The sequence below is a fragment of the Gossypium raimondii genome, chromosome 2 (genome assembly GCF_025698545.1).
Source record: "Gossypium raimondii isolate GPD5lz chromosome 2, ASM2569854v1, whole genome shotgun sequence".
Classification (NCBI taxonomy): domain Eukaryota; kingdom Viridiplantae; phylum Streptophyta; class Magnoliopsida; order Malvales; family Malvaceae; genus Gossypium; species Gossypium raimondii.
The window spans coordinates 30,849,203-30,870,210 of NC_068566.1; the positions used below are offsets into that span (position 1 = coordinate 30,849,203).

The 21,008-nt window shown below is 33.3% G+C and overlaps 2 protein-coding genes across 9 annotated transcripts; both read right to left on the reverse strand.

Moving 5' to 3' along the window:
• Positions 1–10,707: 10,707 nt before the first annotated feature.
• Positions 10,708–14,140, reverse strand: LOC105788148 (protein NTM1-like 9). 3 transcript variants are annotated; one of them, XM_012614900.2, is made up of 6 exons: positions 13,519–14,140; positions 12,945–13,222; positions 12,568–12,843; positions 12,075–12,458; positions 11,356–11,886; positions 10,708–11,270 (listed from the first exon to the last, which is right to left on the reverse strand). In XM_012614900.2, exons 1-6 carry the CDS (start codon positions 13,682–13,684, stop codon positions 10,998–11,000), a joined length of 1,908 nt encoding a protein of 635 aa, XP_012470354.1. In that variant the 5' UTR covers positions 13,685–14,140; the 3' UTR covers positions 10,708–10,997. The 3 variants fall into 3 exon arrangements, with proteins under 3 accessions (XP_012470354.1, XP_052483061.1, XP_052483064.1); XM_052627101.1 differs by having other exon boundaries at positions 13,574–14,134; XM_052627104.1 differs by lacking the exon at positions 13,519–14,140 and adding an exon at positions 13,335–13,474.
• A 2,392-nt stretch (positions 14,141–16,532) lies between these two features.
• LOC105788147 (uncharacterized) lies at positions 16,533–19,735 on the reverse strand. 6 transcript variants are annotated; one of them, XM_052627109.1, is made up of 8 exons: positions 19,487–19,735; positions 18,768–19,204; positions 17,744–17,878; positions 17,618–17,660; positions 17,210–17,266; positions 16,999–17,113; positions 16,785–16,893; positions 16,533–16,705 (listed from the first exon to the last, which is right to left on the reverse strand). In XM_052627109.1, the coding sequence occupies exons 2-8, from the start codon at positions 19,166–19,168 to the stop codon at positions 16,648–16,650; spliced, it is 918 nt and encodes a 305-aa protein (XP_052483069.1). In that variant the 5' UTR covers positions 19,169–19,204; positions 19,487–19,735; the 3' UTR covers positions 16,533–16,647. The 6 variants fall into 6 exon arrangements, with proteins under 6 accessions (XP_052483069.1, XP_052483074.1, XP_012470351.1 ...); XM_052627114.1 differs by having other exon boundaries at positions 16,781–16,893; positions 19,487–19,734; XM_012614897.2 differs by having other exon boundaries at positions 16,785–16,911; positions 18,768–19,101; positions 19,487–19,733.
• Positions 19,736–21,008: the final 1,273 nt, after the last annotated feature.

Sequence of the window (21,008 nt, forward strand, 5' to 3'; positions counted from 1 at the left end):
TATGGAATGTCGAATCATTACATGAATATGTGTGTTAGAGAACAACATATTGGATGACCCGTTATGAGTATGTTTCTTGGATTATTATGTAATTGTCACGACATTACTCATAATCATTAATATTTATATGATCCTCGACTTGAGATCATCATAATCCCAACATCGTGAGTTGTATATTTTGATACGCTTAAACGCATTATCGAATCGGTTGTTCTATAAAGGCGATGTTGGATATACCACAATCTATGTAGAGGGATATGGTTGGTCGATATAGGATAAGTCCCTCCTACATAATGGGAGTAATATCTTAGGCCACTTGATTAAGTAAGACTAGAAATGCATGGCCATGCTCAAATAAGTTGATATTAGATGTCATACTTATTTGTATATCGTAAGTCCGCTTAAGAGATCAAGGAACATGGAATGGACAATGAAAGTGTGACTATTCCATGACTTGTGTCCAATCCGAGATAAAGGACTTAAGGATTATTGCATAAAGGTTAATCATAAAAGGTTATGTCGAATCATGATCTCTTGTGACTTAGGTAGCAATGACGCATTGCTAGATGCCACTCATTGGTCGTAGTATTAGAATCGTTCTAGTGTTACCGCTAACGTTACAAGAACCTCTGTGGTCACACCCTATAGTTGAAATGAACGGAATATACCATAGTTGGTATTGTTTTTGGGTCGCTTGAATTAAATTAATTATAGAATTAATTTAATTCGGTAATCAAATTTCAACACATTATGTACAAGGTTGTTGTGCATATAGTGAGGATATGAATTTGGTTAGCATAAGAATTCAAATAAATATATGGTTTACCGAACTTATATTATAATTAATGTAATTATAATTTTCGGTTTAAAATATTATCATATTTATTTAATTCTTAAAACCCTAAAAACAAAATGATATAAATAATCACGTTTTTCTTTGTTTGAGTCTAGCGTAGCATAAGAAAAATAACTCTCAAAATTGTTTTGGGGATTCCTTCCGTTCAGTAGTCAACTGGGTGGATTACGTAGAGGCCGGATCACGATAGATTGCGGTTTTGGTTCAACAACAGATCGGACTACTTGTTGTTGAGGTGTTCTTGTCTCTACTGAATAAACATTAGGTAAATTCGTAACCTTGATCACCCCGATTCGTTCCTCACACATGGATCCATGGTTAGGGTCGCCGATTTTAATTTTTTCGCTGCGCCGTAGGGGTGCCGGCGATCCAACAATACATGCCACAACCCTAAGGAGTATAAGAACTGCCAACATCGATGGATAGTGTGATCCAAAGATTCGATCCATCCAAAAGTCAACAGTAACGATCTACAAAACAATACACAAAAACGTATAAGCTTATAAAGCTTAGTAAGAACATAGTAAGTCTTTTAACTTAACAACAAAAGAATGTAACTCTTATTTTACTCGATTTGAAGTTATCGGAGTGTAAACAATGGCACGTATGTGCAATTCAGGGGTACCGAAGTACAAACAGTGGCACATAAGTGCAATTTAGGGGTACTGAAGTATAAACAGGGGCACATAAGTGCAATTCAGGGTATAATTAAGTGTAAGTGAATAATTACATAATTATATTGTAACAACAAGTAGAAATTCAATTACGTATAAAAATACTATGAACTTACCTCGACAACTAAGACAAAGAAATACGATCGAGCTAATCCGTAACTTTTGCCTTCCCTTGATTTAGGTCCGAATGAGATTTATATTGATCTAAATAAGAAAATTCAATCTATTTAATACATACACTATTCAATTTAATCCAAAATTCATACTTTTGTAAATTTATATTTTTGCCCATAACATTTTAACTTCATTACAATTTAGTCCTTAAGCTCATAAATGGGAATTTATGCAATTTCATCCCTAACCCATGCTAGCCGGATTTACTATGAACAAATATTAACTCATGCAAATCATTATTTTACAATTTCACCATGTACGTTTACTATTTTTACAAATAAGTCCCTAAATGATAATTCATAAAAAATCACTTTACAAAAGTTGTTTATTTAATAACAATGACTCATTTTCTTCCAAAAAAATCATAAATCAAGCAAGAACATTCATGGAAAAACCCTAGACCTTTAACAGTTTTGCAAATTAGTCCTTAAGCTAGCTAGATTAAGCTACAACAATCCCAAAAATATAAAAATCATTAAAAACGGGACCAAAACACATACCATGCAAGCAAAATACAATGGTCGAACCCTAACTACTCTCCCTTTGCAAATTCGTTTGAAGAAGAAACACTTTGGAGAAGATGATATCTTTTCCTTATTTAATTTTATCATTAATTACCTTTTACACTTTTAACCTTTAAAACATTCATAATTTCAACAAAATCAATCCATAAATATCCACTAACTATAGAAATGGTATATTTACCATCTAAGTCCTCTTTTTTCAAAGTTTCATAGCTATTTGATACCTTTAGCTACTAGAATTCTACTTTTGCACCTTTTATGATTTAATTCTTTTTACTTAATTAAGAATGCAAACGACAAAGTTTTTTAACGAAATTTTTATATGACCCTGCTAACATTCCATAGACATTAAAATAATAATAAAATAAATATTTTCACATTAGATTTGTGGTCTCGAAACCACTGTTCCGATTTCACTAAAAATAAGCTATTACACACCTCGCCAACCCTTGGATTTAAAAGGGGCCATCATGGCATAATCGTATAGGGATGCCGACGCCTCACCTCTTCCCCGTACAAATATGGCTTACCATGGATCTTAAACAATGGCATGTACTCTGGATCGCATGCTAACTTCGGAACGATAATAGGTTCGTGAGTAGGTAATAAATCATATCAATTATTCCACATTAAAGGTGCTCATGGTTCGGGCCAAGCCGAGCCCAAAAAAAATTAGTCTATTTATTAGGCCCGTCAGGCCCAGCCTGGCCGAAAAAATGGGTCTAAAATTTTGTCCAAGCCCGACCTAGATAAAAATGCTAAAACCCCAGCCTGGCCCGCCCGTATTAATTTTTTATATAATTTTTAAATATATATAATACATAAAAAATACTAAAAACATTAAAATAAATATTTCCTAACAAATTGGAAATAAATTTTAAAAAATATGTATACTTAAATAACACAAAATTAATAATAAAACAAATGTTATACAATATCCAAACAATAACAACAAAATAGTAGTAACATAATAGTAAAATGGTAGCAAAATAGGGAGAAAACAACAAGAAACTAGCATTAAAACAACAAAAAAATAACAAATTTTGTTGTCCTTTTGTGAATTTGGGTTAGGTCTGACCTGGGCAAAAAATGCCTTACTCGAGGCCTAGCCCATTTTTTAAACAGGCATTATTTTTTACCCAAGCCCATTTTTTGGACCTATATTTTTGCCCAAACCCTCCCACTTTTCGAGCTGACCTTCGGGCTGGGCTAGGTGGCCCGACCTATGAGCAGGTGATAAGGAAGAAGGGGGATGAATGCGGAAGCAAATCGTAAAGTTTGTTAAAGTCGCGAATTTAACTTAAGGCTCTAGACGTTTAGAAAAGAAACTTGAATTCTAACACAACCTGAAACATAAACAAATCCAAGTCAGATAAAAAGAAAGAAAAAAATTAAAAATAAATAACCAAAATGAATAAAATAGTATAATGAAATCTAATATTAGAATTAATAAAGAAGAAAATAAAGAAGAAAGATGGAAAGATAGAACATGGTATGTAGAAATATTAAGAAACCTTGGAAACACGAAGAATCCACAACTCCCTTCAAGCGGCTCTAATTTCCCCTCCAATAAAGAAAACTTGGCAAGAAAAAAGTTTGAAGATGATTCCCACAATCTGAAAAGATTGATAAAACTTCTAAAAGAAACTCAAGAGAAATTCTTGAAAAAGAAAACTCAAAGAGAATTTATTAACTCAAAAGAGAAGTTGAATAATAATAAATTGTGTGATTTGTGTACAATGCAAAAGCCGATATATAGGCTAGCTAAATAAATCTAAATAGAACTCTTAAGTATACTAGAATTCTAATTAATCTAAACAAGAAACAATTTTAAACTAAACTTTCTTATTGACATAAAACTCTTAAATAACTTAAACTACTTAATAATTATTAAAATTTTGGAATAATAAAATAATAAAATAATAAGAGCTGATAAATAAAATATTAGGCTCATATATAATAAAAATTAAGCCTAAAACCTAAACCCAATATGATTTAAATTCGAATTAAAAGCCCGAAACTCGTAATTTCCGTCATAATCCCGTCCAGAAATTTTGTTCGCGCAGTCTTCACTAAAATGGTCATAACTTGAGCTCTCGAACTTAAAATCGAGTGAATCAAAGTGTGTTTCGAAACTAAGAGATAGATCTTCGAACTTTGTGAAGACATCTCAACCTATAAATGTCAGAATCCTATCCTAAAAGTCATCACAAGTCTGCTAATTTCCCAAGCTTGAAAATTGATAGCTTCAGTGAATGGAATTTAATAAATTTCACCACATTCGTGCATATATCATTCCCCCTTTCCTCGAAAAGATTCGTCCTTGAATCTTGTATTTGGTTGAATCTTGTTTTGATTTGCTTGACCTTTGACATTGTTGTTGAGCCTTGAGGTGGTGCGAGTCCATCACATTCATGGGTCAGAAATTGGGCCTTGAGACTCGCATCAACAGGTCTATTCCACATGTTGATATGTTGAGAGTGGAATACCGGCCAATTCTCATCTGACTGCCACAAGTCGATAGAATGCAAATCATCAAGGTCTTGAGGTGCCACGGGAATCGATTGTCAGAATCTAAACTGCCGCAACACTCTATCGATCTTGTGCATCTCAACGGTAGCGTACACTACCAATGGGACCTTCATGTGCCAAGCGTTGGGATTCATAAAGAATTCCTTGGGGATTGTTGACACCATTTTTTGGATGGAAAACGGGGTCGACTTGGGTTTTGAAAAAAGAAACGGGAGTCGCCACCAATCTTTTTTTTTTGAGGTGTGATTGGGTCACCTTGAAAAATGTTGTTTTTAATAAATAATTTGATTTTATTAAAACAACGGTTTTGGTCCACGAAATTTAGAAAACGGGTTCGGGAGTCGGTTACGCTCGAGGAAGGATTAGCACCCTCGATACGCCCAAAATTGGTACCTAGTTGATTACTTAATGTCTTAATGTCGAAAATTGAGAATTTGAAGGAATTAAAAATACAATCCTTGTATTAAAAAAAATTGGAAAAGAAGCATATTTCACGTTATTCGAAAAAGAGTATCATATCCAGTAAGTTAGGATACAATGTCTCAAATTCCCGATACGCGAATGAAAAATGCTTATTTAAAAGATATTTTAACCATCTCGGATTTAAGAATGAGATCACGACCAGTAAGTTAGGACGCGATTTTTTTCTTAAAATCCCGGGATCATTTAAAACTTGAGTTTGAGAAGATTCATACATTTAGATTTATCGTGAAAATCGAAACCCAGTAAGTTAGGGTACGATCCTCTCGAGTCTAAACACGAAATATTGTTTATTCAAAACAAATTTTGTTAAATCGAGTAAAATAAAACATGTAGTCGTTGTAAAAAAAGAGGGGTGAAAACTAATTACATTGTTGCGATGCATGGCAATACCATAATAAATACAAAAATATATAAGAATAATACGGGCCATAACAACTAAATAAATAAAATAAATAAAAGAGCAAATCCATAACATGCAGAACAATATAATAGCAAATAAAAATTAAAGCACTTGAGTAAAATGATAATAAGCATGTAAATAAATGAATGAATTAACACCAAAATGAAACGATGATAATGAATAACATTATAATATTTATAGATATAGGTATGTATACATGCGAGAATTATAAAATATAAGAGTATACGTACGTGTATGAATTATAAAACATATAAAATGTGAGTTTGTATGTATATGTAAATTATATGGAAATATACATATAAAAAGACATATAAGTATGTGTATGTAGTTATAAAAATATGTATATAGGTATATATAAAATTATGAAAATAGAAGTAATACAGACATGTATAAAAAATAGGTATTCTTTATGATAATTAGAAATGTACAAGTATTATAATATACATGCATATATAAATAAATTATAAAAATAAGTAAGCGTATATGTATACATATATATAGTACAAAAAGTATGCGTGTAAATATCTAGAAAAATATATGTATATATAAAAGAAATATACGTATATATGTAAGAGCAACTATAATAATGATAATAATAATAATAATAATACAAAATAATAATATAATATAGAAATATAATAATGAATAAATGAGTATAAAAAATAAAATACAAAAATAAAACAGATGGACTAAATAGGAATAAAAAAAGTATTGGGCAAAATCGAAATAAAAAAGAATAAAAGGGATTAAATTGTGACGCGTCGAAAGAGAGGGGATCAATATAGTAAATAACCCAAAGCCCCAAAACGCTGTGCTTTGATGGGGACTAAGATGAACCAAAAATAAAATTTTGTAGCCAAATCGCAAATATGCGAAAAACTTCCATGAAAGCGCTATAAAATAAAAAGGACTAATTGCACAAATATTCCATTTTAAGAAAACACGGATCCTCCCCGGGTCGGGTCACCGCTGGTCGAGAGACCAAACAGCGCCGTTTGGTCTCGAACCCTAAATTCAAAAACGACGTCGTTTTACAAGGTATTTAAACCCATTTTTGCTTCACAAAACATTTTAGCCATAATTTTTTAAAAAATTCCAAAAGCCTTTTCTCTCTAAAAAAGCGACACTTGAGGATTTAAGGCCCCATGTCGCGCGGCCAACCGCCCGCCACACCACCACCGTATTTCGATGGTCGGTGAGGCTCACGAATGGGTTTTAAAGTCCTCCCGGTGAGTTTCTTTGTTCTTTTTTATTTTCGTTTAAGCAATAAAATGAAAAAAATAAAAAACTATGATAAAAATAAAAAAGAAAGATTGAAATCGAGAAACCCGAAATCACCTTTGATTTTTTTGCTTTTATTTCTGTGAAAACTATTACAGAAGAAGAAAAAAAAGAAGCCTTTTTTTACAAAAAACAAATCGGTTTCCCCCCTTTTGTTTTCGATTAGAATGACTTTTTATATCAAGCCATTTTACAATTTTTTTTATTTTTCTTTGCTTGTTGTTGCTGCTTTCTTTGTTTGTTTGCGGTGAGCAGCTTGGACGGTGGCAGAGAGCGGTGGCCACTTGCGCTATGAAGACGGCAATGGCGCTAGGCGAGCTAGGGACGTCTGGCGCATTGGCTAGGCTAGGGTTTGAAAACCGAAACCCTAGGTTGACTATTGGAAATTTAGGTTGGTTGGGCTTTGGGTAGTTGGGCCGGTGCATTTGGGCTTCGGGTTTTGGGCCAGTGTTTAGGTGGGTTGAGTTTGGGTTATTTTGGGTTTGTTTAAGATGGGTTTGTAATGGGCCGGGCAAAATGGGCTTGTACAGGGATGACTTCTCGAATTGCGAAATCCTCGTATGGTGTCTATTCAAACTATATTAACGTGATAAAAACATTAATTATATATATACTACTAAATATGAAATTGACTACATTAAGATTATATAGTTCAAATTTAGATAAATACATACATTCGCTTTCGATCGTTGGTTTAATAGAAGTCGTATATCTTAAAGCCCAGTAGGTAATCCCATGTGACTCAACGCATGGTTCCACTTATTTAAATAACTTCCTAACATAATAATTTAAATTTAAATCAATTTTATCATGGTAATATCTACTGAATTTTATCTTGTTACGAGTGGGAATGTATACGGGTAGTTCGCTCGATGACATAAAAATTGAAACCGGTACCGCGCCCATGATTGTAGTAGTAAGAGGCAACCACCAATTTTGATTTTTCCTGGTTGTCTCGCCCGACATATCTTTTGGTACAATGTCGCCAACACAGCGGACCTCCAACTGAGTTCGTCTGCTCCTCTAAAATTGACGAGTTTCAACAGCCACCTTAGATGGACAAGATTTCGTAACTTATCCGGCAATAGTATACCCCCGAAAATCTGAAGGATGTACGCCCGAGCATGTTGTTCTCTTTCAAATTTAGTCGAATCTTTATCCAGCCTCGCAGAATTTTTTCGTATCCAAGCCATTTCGATCCAACCTCTATAAATCGTCTCCGGAGCTGAACCCAAAAGTTCACCACATACAACTCCCCAATCAGCAAACTGAACAAACCCAGTAACTACCGACCCATCCACCGGTAACCCTAACTGGAAATGCACGTCCTCCAGAGTGATAGTACACTCGTCGTATAGAAGATGGAATGTGTGCGTCGGATGGTACACTCGTCGTATGGGAGATGGAATGTGTGTGTCTCGAGTTTCCACCTCTCCACCAACGCACTTACGAGTTTCGGGTCCAACATACATCAAAGGCCACATGCCAAAAACTGACTTCCCTCAAGTATGGTTCGATCAACGGTGATAGAGCACCACGTAGATTACGAATATGGCATTGTAAAATTCGATCTTCCGCCTATTACGTAAAAAATACACAAAATATCAAGTTAAATATAACAATGAAATTAAGAAAATTAAACAAAATTAAGATTTATTAAAAATTATTATTACCATTTACAATTGATTGACGGAAATGTGCTTGTCATCAAGACGGATTAGAGACCCGACTATTGCTAATTATATAGAATAGAAATTAATTTTTAATAAAAAATATTTTTTTAAATATTAATAATAGTAATAAATTTAAGAAAGAATTTGAGAGAAATTTGAGAGATTTTTTAGAGAATATTGTGAGAAATTAGTAGGGGGTCATAGTTTTTTTTATCGTGAAGGGGGCAACGACTATTTAGAATAGCCGTTGGGGAAGGGGGGAACATGTCAAACTGGACATGTTTTTCATTAACGCTTATAGCTATAAGCATTTTACTGGTGATACGCAAAAAAAAACTTTCAACTGAAAGCGTTTTTATAAATTTTCCCAACTAAAAACGTTTCACCTAAATCGACCAATTCCCATAAGTATTTAAAATTCGATCTATTTTTAAAAGTTTAAAAAAAAAACGGCATGTAGTCCTAATAACTTAGACTCAAGAAATTCGAAATAATGAATAATGATTAGACATCTAATGGTTTGATTTGTATCCGTTTGGCATAATTTTATAGAATCACTTGAGTTATACTATTTTTTAAAACTTTATTCATAGCTATTAAATGATCTTCCAAGGGGCTTAGGAATTCTCCTCCATGGGCTTATACAACTTGGAATAAAAAAAAAAAAAAAATGAAGAGTGAAATACGAGGATGTTCTACACACTTCTAGCCAACTCACATCACATGTGACATAACCCTGACCCATTCCCACCTTCTTTATCTTCCTTCCCTCTCGTCTAATATGAATTGAAATAGGTACTTCCCTTCTTTCATCATATCCAAAATCTAATACTATGTTATTGCTCACAAAGATCCAGCAAAATACAATGGCAACTGAAATTCTTTATAATACAAATAAAAGGAAAATGAATGTACAAAATAATTGAAAATTCCCTATCAATATTACATAAATGGTACCAAAAGAGCTAAGCAGGGGCTGGGAGGAGACGGGGAGTGGAGGAAACAAAAGGGAGATTACGAAGGATAAGGAAACGAACACGCCTTGGGAAAGGAGCTTCATGGAACAAATGCTCCAGCACTCTGGCCAAAAGCACCATGTACTCCTCCATTAGCTCCGCCACATTTGCCACCAGAATCATTTTCTCCAACAGTCTACCGAAATCCAAATCAATTAGTAATGAAGTCAATCCACCCCCGAAATGATTATATATATATGGAGAAATTTTGGTGGGGTCGTCGAAAAATATTTTATTTTAATAAAGAAACGGGTGATTTGATGGGTTTAGGGTTTAGGGAAACTGGGTCTACAAAGTCAATTGAATTGAGGGGTTTTGCAGTTTCTAGTTTCCAGTGTGCTGCAGAGGGCGGGTGCCCATGGGTTGAGGGCTTTCCACGTGGAGAAGAATCCAAATTAACTCTTCTTACACATATCTAGACACTGCTGCTCTCATCCTTATCTTCCTCTCTTCCTTCCTTATCTTTTTTAATGGACTTTCCTTACATCATAATATCTTTATTAAAGAATTACATATATCCTTCATTGTAATAAATTTATTTCAATAAATAAATTATTTATATTATTATTTAGAATTACGAGTCAATTTTCAACTAAAATTTACGAAAATGTTATTTTATAATAAAATAAATTATATTATTAAAGTATATTTTAATTTTTATTATAGAATAATAAAAATATGCATATAAAAGAAGTTGAATCCATGTCAATTTTATTCGCAAAAACTTAAATTTATCACATATTAGCTTTATATATTCATAATATAATATTGTTGATTGATATGATGTGTACATTTGTTTATCTTTTGTTTGAAATATTTTAGTAAGGTTTTAAAGTTTTTAAGTAAGATGTCATTGTATAAATTATAATTTAAATACTATGGCAAAAAGAGAAAATATGTTTAATACAATCCTTAAAATATATTTTGTTTGATGCTTTCACTTATTTTTAATTTTCAGTTCCCAACTCCAAAAAATGTTGTCAGAGTGGTTTGTAGCGTCTCCAATAGTATACTTACGATTTTCTCTCTCAGATCCAACCCATTTTTACCAGAGATGAATGTGCATGCTATGCTATCATCAAATTGTTCTACCAGTTGACTACAAGAGAATTTTAGACAGGCGGAAGGTATCAAAGGATGAACACTAACACCTACAAACTTATGAAGACAACCCTCAAAAGCCAACACAAAAAAAGAAAGGTCATTGAGCAACTTATTTTACACACTACTCTCCCCTATTCTTCTACCCATATGCATACACATGAGACATAATTTACAGTTCCTAATCGCATTGCCTACCAAGATACAGAACAGTAAATCAACCTACCTACATCATGTTCAACATCAAGTCAAGATATATGTGTCATCTCCATATTCCCGTGACCAGAATGAATAAGATGGTAATGATGAAAAAGACCAACAGAAGAACTGATAGGGAGCTTGAGCGTTTATGCATGGGCTCTGCCTTGGAACACATTTGGCTGCTGCATGGCTTGCTATCTTCCTTAACCCTCTGCCTCAGTTTTGTACAAGGTTCTTTACCAATATCCTCGCTGCTAGTGAACTTGAACAACTGATTCTCTTTCTTGGACTCATCAGAGCTAGAAGTCTGTCCGGTAGCTTCTGCTTCTGTGACCTGCATCCAAAGTATTGAAACTTGCTATGTGAAATGTAGTTCAGTAAACTGATATATAAAAATGAGCTATTCCTGGTTACCCTACCTCAGTTAGAGTAGATTGAACTTCTTCTTCTTCACCGAGACCAGCACTTGTCAATTTGCCATCATCAAAACAGCCTGCAGACACTTTCATTGGTCCGTTAGAAATTTTCATTAGCAAGCGTAGTCTTCTTGGAGCATTGCCCTGATTTAAAATGTTGTCTAAACTTGGTTTTTCCTGAGGCCCACGGGTCCTAAAGTTGAATCCAGTTCCAAGAGTTTCATAGTCTTCTAACGGTTGTTGCAGAGGCTGGTAGGCTGTAGTCCTCATTCCAGTTACACCACCGTTATTCACATGATTCCTCAGACTGGTTAATTGTTGCAAATTATTAAAATCACCAATTGCAGAATTAGTAGATGAAGTTGCTTGGCCAACGCAATAGTTTTCAGGACCACCAATATGTCCACCTATGAATACTGGATCATATGGCCCAGTTTGGGTAAGGCTGGACTCTAAGGAAGTTAGCATTTGCACGGAGTTCTTGTCATCAACAAACCCACCAGGCCACCCAGGACCTCCAACGTCCGACTCATACTGGTAAAGAATTTCAAAACATAAAAAATTAAGTTAGAATCCAACTGTAAACTAAATCTCATTGCCTTCAAAGTGAAAAACAAATGCAAAAATGAGGCAGAAACTCAAACTCAAGCTTTAGAAAACCAAACAGGAAACAACTAATGGCTACATACAAAGGAAATAAATGCTAGAAGTTATCTCTTTACCTGAACTGGCAACATTTCAGTGTATATGCCATTTTCTTTGACATAGGAGGTTTCTGGTGGCATTGCCTTCGAAATGAATGCATTACCAGACAAGGGCATTTCGGTTCCAGCAACCAAGTTTTTCCAACTGTTAGACTCTTCAGAGAAGTTAGCACGGTTATTCAAGGCCTCATCCAACAATGGGAAAGATATATCTTGTTTGCTAGTCCCATCCTGGAAATGGAATCCATTTTGATCATGGCCAAAGTCGCTTGCATAAGGGGAATCCATATAGGGCGGCAGATCTTCAAAAAAATGTGAGTTCATTGGTGAGAAGACTTTATAATCAATTTCATCACAATTTGGTTCATACAAGTCTGAATTGCTTCCCAAGAGCGGATATTTCTGTGTTAATAAGCAAGAAAACAGTTCTTGTCAAGAGTCATGGTATAGTCAATATAAAACAATGATGCATGCAACAATGCTAGAATATAGATAACTTGTTGACTTCTACCAAGGTTTCTTCAGCTGCGTGATCTTCTGCATCAGAAGTCATATGACTATTGCAGCAGCTGTCACCCGTTATTTGACCATTTCGCATGGAAGTATCGGGATTCTGAGCTTGTGTCTCAGATGATATGGTATCTTGGAGAAGATCCGATGATGTATCATCATCAGGAGCAGATTTTGTCATGGCAGCCGAACATACGGTTTGTTCAACCTCATCGTACTTCACAATATCATTCTTCTCTTCCGGTTTATGAAACAATCGACATAGAACAAAAGCACTCTGCACCAAGAAAAAGGGTCCAAGTCATATAGTCATTCTTGTTTTTATTTGAATCAAACCCTTAACTAAGAATAGCAAGCCTAAAAATTAAGAAGGAAAACCTGGCCAGGGGCGGTGCCATCAAGGTCCTCTGTAGTGGGACGGTACTCATGCATGATCCAGTAAGTACGCTGGCCCTTGGGAGCACGGCCCTTGTAAAAAACCAAAGTCTTCTTCATGCCAATCAGTGACTTTTTAGACTTAATGGTTCGATCCTTACCCGTTGCTTTCCAATATCCTTTATCCGTAGCTCTGTTGGAACGATGGCTGTTCGGGTACTTCCTATCAAGCGGGCAAAAGAAGAACCACTCTGGATCGTCCGATTTTATCACCGACAGTCCTGTATTTAAATTCAACCATCCCAGCAATAAAAATTCAGAATTTAACTAATTTTGGAACATAAAAACTTTTTTTCGCAGAGAGGAATTTAAAAAAAAAAACCGTAAGTTTACCTCAAATTGCAAGTTGTAGGAATCGAATTTATGAAATAAAATGTATATTAATTTCATATATTGAGCGAATAAAGCAAAATTTTCAGCTGACGCTTTGGCTAAGGCTAAGGTATCAAAGAATCAAAACAATACTTAAACCAATAATTTCTTTCTTACGCAAAAGAAAAAGAGAAAAAAGAACTACCAGGCAAATCCCATGGCTCCCATTTGCAGACATCGATTTCAGGAATGACACCAACCTCGGAATGACGACCGTTGATCTTCAATCTAAGGTAATGATTGATGAGCTCCTCATCAGTCGGCCTGAACCTAAACCCTAAAGGCAACGTTTCCATCGTTAAAACTGCCATCCTTTGCTGAGTAAAATTGTCTTCTTCTTCTTCAGTGACTATCCAACTAGATTACTTAGGAAGGTAAATTAGTTGATTTTCAGTTGAGAGCTCCGTCGGGTCGCTTTCGTCGTAGGGTAAAGCCGCAAAGCCAAGTAAATGTGAAAAAAAAAAAAGAACATCATGTGTGAGTAATCACGTGATCATGTCCGGCCCCTTTTTGCGGCCGTGTCTCTCTACCATTGGTGGAGACTGAAGCGCATTACAAGAGGAAGACGATGAGAGGCGCCCACAGCGTATAAAAAACCCGGTGTGGACGGCGAATTGAGCCACCCAATAATTGAGCTCCTTTTTCCTCCTTTTCCAGTGTAGGCTCAGGCAATGGAGCACTAGATCTTACACAATTACCAAAATACCCTCCTACGCTTTTGTCACTTTTTTTTGCTTCTTGCTTTTTGGATAATACCATCCACGTCTTTTCATTGTAATGTTGCACTGAGGAAAAGGAGCACAGTGGTTAGCTTATCGCGCAAGCCTTTTCGTATTTTAATGGTCTCAGTAAAGTTAAAGCTTTTTCTATTGGTTTTTATTAAAAGAGAAAAAAGAAAAAAATTATTTTGCCTCGTGCGCCCGGCTGTCTATAATATTGTGATATTTGACCAGAAACTTTTTTATTTGGTTCATTCACGTGCTTTTCTAGTGTTCTATATATATGGACTAATTGCAACCAGATTTAGATTCTAAAATTACTACTAAACTTCAAAATATATTAATTAAGGTTAAAATGTGCTCCAAGTCCTTGTATTCTTTGTACATATGAACTTTATTCCTCTTACTTTTATTTTAATGAATTTAGTCCTCTGCTTTTTGATTTAAAAATACATGTTCAATTGTTAACATGGTAGTAAAGTGAGATTTTCTTTTAAAATTTCAAAATATTGCATCAATAAAGTTAAGAAAAAATTAACAACTTAATAATTAGATCTAAAATTTAAAATTTAAAAGTAGAAAGACTAAATTATTAAAAATAAAAATATAAGGACTATGTAAAGAAATCTTAAACTTTGACTGAAAATTGCTTACAGAAAATTTTGATATTTTATTATATTTGGATGATTCCACGTAATTATTTGATTTTTAAAATCATTTTTCAATGTTATTTTAAATAAAAATGCATAATAAAAATTATAAAATATTATGGAAATATTGCCTTTTGACAAACTAGTAATGACTATATTATCTCATATAAATTTAATATTAACTTAATTTGAAGTTATAGGTATGATGTTGGATAGTGAAACACCGGAGCCAAAAGGATAAATGAAAACAAATATTCATTTACACTATTAAAATATTATTACTAAATATTTAAAATTATCATTTATATATTTAATAATAATAAATTAATAAAAAATATTTCTCAATAAAATATTAAGAATACTATTTAAAATTTAAAATATTATTAATGTTGAAGTCTATTATCAAAATAATATTATAATATTAGATATCAATATTTTAATATTTTTAAAATTAAAATTTATTATTAACATAATAATATTTTACTCAATTCAAATTAATTTTATGTAAATATTATATTACTTATAAGGAGTTTTTTCTTTAAAAATGGTCTTATGTTTTTTAAAAAGACAATTTCATAAAAAAAAAAGCTTATATGTCAAAAAATAATCATTAAAGTATGCAAAAAATTCAATTAAGTTTATGCAATAAATTCGCACTCAATTAAGTCCTTTCTATTAACTAAAATAATCAATTAAGCCCCTCCGTTAACGATTCCTGTCATTACTCACGTTGACCGTTAAAATAAATTGATGAACCAATCAGATGGTGACATGCGGTAACTTCTGAGTTAATCTAATATTTTTCTATTAAAATATTAAAAAATTATAAAAATCAGAAAAAAAATTATAAAAATATAAAAAATATTAAAAAATTTAAATATTAAAAAATATATGAAAATTGATTTAAACTTTTAAAAATTATAAAAAAATAATAAATACTATCAAAAATATAATAAATCTAATAAATTATAAAATTAATAAAACATATTTAAAATTTTATAAAAATGTATTAAAATTCTATAAAAATAATAAAAACAATAAAAAGTATTAAAATTTATATAAAATCATAAAAAAACTGAATTGAACCAGATCAATCAATTGGACCGATTAGATCGAAATTGACAAGGGTACTGATCCGAAGAAAGTCATTAGACCATTTGACTTGGGAACCAAACGATTAAACTAGGTTTTTTTATTTTTTATTTTTCAATCATTTTTATGAGAAAATATTAGATTAAACCAAAAACTATCACATGTCACTATTTGATTGGTCAATCAATTTATTTTAACTGTCAATAACAAAAACTGTTAATGAATGGGCTTAATTGATCATCTTAGTTAACACCAAAGGATTAATTGAGTGTGAATTTAATACATAAACTTAATTGAGTTTTTTTTTGCATTTTTATGGGCTTTTTGAGATATAAGCAAAAAAAAAAAAGACTTGTTTTCCATTAATTGCTAATCAAATTCGATTGAGGGATACAGTCTAAATTTTGAAGCATCAATATCATATCATATCATATCCTTTCGTTATCTCAAATCTAACCCGTCGATAAGCATTAAAATTCAATTCACATTTTAAATATGCTTATTTGAGTTAATGCCCTCTTGACAAAAAAATCTGATTATTTAGAACTATTTAGAACGTCATAAAATTTTGAGAAAAACATGGCCTATAATTTGAAGATATATGGTGTAATTAACCCAATATATATATTAGAAATGATTATTTATATATCCAAAGAGCTGAATTGAGCCTTCATATTGCTTTGGAGAGATAATAAGACTTGAAGGGAAAGGTCCTTAATTAATTTCATTATATTACTCTATTATAAAAATTCCACAACCAAGTTGACTGACTATACATTCTCAAACCATTCAAGGAGAATGCATTATACTGTATCATGGTGTGCAAATTTGAGCAGTAACAAACATTGGGTTGCCCTCCCAGAATAGTACACTGAACATGATATACCAAACAGTAAGATTTCAGTCATTGGCTTGTAGATCATACTTTTACTATATACAGATTTACCTACAGAGTGGTATGGTACCCAATTGTTGCATTTGTTTCTACCCTCTGCAACGCTCTCCTGGTACTCCACTCATGGTAGAATTCCACTGCAAGTCGAAGGGCGGTTCCGAGTCCTATGACAACGATAACAACTGTACCATATCTCCTTGAGTTGCAACATCGTGAAGCATAAAAGCTACTGTTTTGAGAATGTAATCACTATAAACAGGTATACATACCAATTACCAGGTTGACTGGCAGTGCGGAGACGCCGAGCGTAAGGGATATTAACATATCCAATAGTAGACCACCAATAAGGATTGAGAGTGCCAGCCACAGCGGACTAAAACAACCCTGTCATAAAGAGTGATTTGATGCAAAATTAACACAAAAAGTTAGTATTTTCATGAAAATAATACCCCAGTAGGCTGGCTGCAGTTATGCTCTTACCCTTTCACGGTTAAGGGCTACAAGGCGTGGATTAATCCTCCAAACCCAGTAATTCCTCTGCACCATGAAGAACATTTGAGAATCAATATGGACAAGAGGATGAGATGCTAAAGATAAACGAAAAAGAAAAAAAAAACATACTAGAAAGCTGCAACACCAGTTTCCATGTTTGCTTCACACCAAAATCAATATCATCAATTACGAATGCTTTTAAAGTGCTAGAACACCTAATCAGGGGGTATAACGTGCCTTTCATCTCTATCTTTCTAAAATTTGTATACGGCAAGCATAATAGTAGGCAAATAACAACACACACTCAATTGTCAACTTTGTTTTAGTGTTCAGCTATAAATTTGGACATATATAAAACTCATTGCTAACCCTTTCACTTAAGCATAGAATACCTACACTGCGCTCAGGCTGCGGAGCTGTCACATTTACAGCTACTACTCTGCATGACAACAATAAGAGAATCACGATGTCTGTTAAAAATAAGGTAATTTAATGTAGGGAATCAAATTTTGAATAATTTACTGGCATATCTCGCATTTGTTGGACCCTTTCGTATGAAACCAAGTGACAATGCAAGACTGATGTGCTTTTGCAAGACCACCTTTGCATTGGCACCCAAGATCTATAAGACCTTCTTCCTTCTCCTGTTGACAAACTCTGAAGAATAATATAGATAATAATGAGTAATAGTATGTGATAACTATAGATTTTCAACAATATTTAATCTTTGAAAAACAAATTGTAGGCCAAAAAGGTCAACATGCTAACGGATGGTTTATTTAAGATTGTTGACTTTGCCACTATATATAAAATGACCTCAACTAAGATTTTCTCAACCCTTTAATCCTAGACCTTTATGCTCTACATGCTTCTTTTTGGGTACAATGGAGTAGATTCATTTATCAACTAACTAATCTAGGAAAACAAATGCCTATAAAATCATTGAACAAAAGTGTATTCACTCCATCAAGGGGAAACATAATTTCATATGATGAATTTGACAAATCCAAACTCTTTCCATATACTTAGTGATCACTGACTTGCATAAAAAACCATCCAATCTGCAGAAAAGTTTGCTTCGCAATGAGTGTGATGAATTTAACAAATCCGAACTCTTTTTAATATGATTCCAACATGCTTTGATTATACCAGTACAAGAATTGAAATGAGAAGTCATTAGAAGCTTTAACATCACCACTCTTGAATCAGATTCTAAAATTACAAAAGGAAATCCCTTGTTCCAACATAGCCTAAGACAGTAGTATATCGCACTAGATGCTTTTGATGTGATGCCGCAACAGAAGTTAGGAGCCAAACATTGCACATCCCATTATTACATAATGAGTTTAGAAAGCATAAACAGGGCAACAAGCCTCAAGCCAAGTGAAATGCTTAGGACAATAAACTTGGCAAGATAGAAAAACTCAGCTATGATCCATTTTCTTATGAGGATTCATGCTATCCAGAAGCCATTAAATATTGAAAACATAAAATACAAGAAGCACGCACATAAATAGGTAGTTAACAAAGAAGAAGTATAATGTACCTGCACTGCTCATGAGCACTAGTGGTCCTCGAAAAATACCCCATTTTCGGAGAAGCCGCATGAGGCAAATCCTCTTTAGTGGACTCGGCATCTTTTGATAATTTAGCTATCGGCTGCTGAGCCAAGTGAGATTCGGCCTTCGTTACCACATTGGTAGCCGATGTAGGATTGGCCTCACAAGCTGAATCCCCAACTGAGCCTGGTTGTATTTCCTCCTGAGGCAATGGGATGTTTCCATGCATCTCAAGGTCGGGTTCATGTAAATTTCCAGAAAGACCACCAGCTCTGCTGCTAGCCTCATTCGAACCTCCATTCTGCATCTGATTGTTATTTACTGCGTTTACAACACCACCTTTTGGTTCTAAAATATTTAAATCAGGGAATTCCCCTAACACCCTCATTCTTGATTCCAAATATGAAAGAAACACTCTCCAACACTGCCAGTGAATCAAAAATTGAAAACACCAGAGACGACTTTAACAAAAGAAATCATAAAATTGTCAAGCCCTAATCCCCCCCCCCCCTAATCAATATTGTGCTTGAAACAGAACACAACAGGCATTTTTCATTTCTTTGACTCCAAACTAACAATGAAAAAAAAAGCAAACCCATCAGCGATACCCATTAAACAAGGCAAAAAAACTTAACTTCAGCCCTAAAATTAGCTCAGACCCACTGAAATTTTGGTAAGCACTGACCAAAAAGAAAAGTATATGTACCTGAAGAATGATTATTCCTAAGCATTCACTTGCAGAGTTAATTGACAGTTGAGAGATGAAGAAGCAACAGCGACGATTAAGAAGATAGAAGAAAGTGGGAGAAAGGAGGAAATATACATGAAAACTTGTAACTTTATATGGAACTAATAATGAATTTGACTTAACAACAGACGAATCTTTTGTGTTTTTTTCCGGACAATAAGAATCTTTTGTGTTTTTTTCCAGACAATAAGAATCTTTTGTTTAATCACGCAATACAGCTGAATAAGGCATGTTTAAAGGTTGGAATTTTACTTTTTTTTCTTTTTAACTGTAAAGCACACTCACCTGTAAAATACACGTCCTTATCGGAATACCCACCTACCTACTACAGGGTTAATTTTAAGGGTAAACTACAAGGTTAGTCATTTTAAATAACAATCATTTCTATCACTTAAAAATTAAATTAATTAAATTCATCACTTTATCGTTAAACAATAATTTTTATTTTGAGTGATCAAATTAATAAAAGAAATTGAGTGACCAAAATATAAATGATTCATATTTAGAGTGACTAACATGATAGTTTACTCTAATTTTAAATAAAAACTAATTATATTTTGTTATTATTTATTAGAAACTTTATCATACACGTATGCATATGCGTATGAAAATCACGTATTTAGAAGAAATATGTGTGTTTAAAAATAACATACTATATTTATCAAAAATAATATACTTTAAATAACAAAATATATGGTTTGAAACTAATTAATAATAACACGTGAAATATGTATAATATTAAAATAAAAAACAGATTAAATTGTTAGTAAAACAAAATTTAAACACATGAAAACATCATTGTTGACACCAATTTTTTGATAAAACGGGTCGACTTGGATTTTAAATCGAAAACGAAAAAAACGGGAGTCGCCACCAATCCTTTTTAATAAGGTGTGATTGGATCACCTCAAAAAGTGGTTGTTTTTAATAAACGATTTGATTTTATTAAAACAACGATTTTAGTCCACGAAATTCAAAAAAACGGGTTCAGGAGTCGGTTACGTACAAGGAAGGATTAACACCCTCGTAACGCCCAAAAAATGGTACCTAGTTGATTAGTTAATGTCTTAATGTCGAAAATTGAAAACTTTAAAGAGATTTAAAATACGATCCTTAAAAAATTCGAACGACATGGATTAAGATTTAAGAGGATATTCGGCTATTTGGTCCAACGAGAAATCGAAACCCAGCGCATTAGAGCAAGTTTTCTCGAATTTCCAAACGCAAAACATTGCCTTATTTTGAAATTTTTGAAAGGATATTTAGCTATTTGGTCGAGCGAGAAAAATCGAAACCCAGCACATTAGGGCACGTTTTCTCGAATTTCCAAACGCAAAACATTGCCTTATTTTAAAATTTTTAAAAGGATATTTGGTTATTTGGTCGAACGAGAAAGATCGAAACCCAGCACATTAAGGCACGTTTTCTCAAATTTCCAAACGCAAAATATTGTCTTATTTTGAAATTTTTAAAAGGATAT

Bases quoted from the DNA above. Each gene is read 5' to 3' on its own strand.
- LOC105788148 (XM_012614900.2), bottom strand. From the start codon at position 13,684: ATGGCAGTTTTAACGATGGAAACGTTGCCTTTAGGGTTTAGGTTCAGG. The intron at 12,459-12,567 runs GTAGAAGTCAAC...TTATTAACACAG, and splicing joins ACGCAGCTGAAGAAACCTTG to AAATATCCGCTCTTGGGAAG. The intron at 11,887-12,074 runs GTAAAGAGATAA...ATTCTTTACCAG, and splicing joins CTGAAATGTTGCCAGTTCAG to TATGAGTCGGACGTTGGAGG.
- LOC105788147 (XM_012614896.2), bottom strand. From the start codon at position 19,168: ATGAGGGTGTTAGGGGAATTCCCTGATTTAAATATTTTAGAACCAAAA. The intron at 17,114-17,209 runs GTAAGAGCATAA...TCTTTATGACAG, and splicing joins TAGCCCTTAACCGTGAAAGG to GGTTGTTTTAGTCCGCTGTG. The intron at 16,706-16,784 runs GTAGGTAAATCT...TATCATGTTCAG, and splicing joins ATTGGGTACCATACCACTCT to TGTACTATTCTGGGAGGGCA.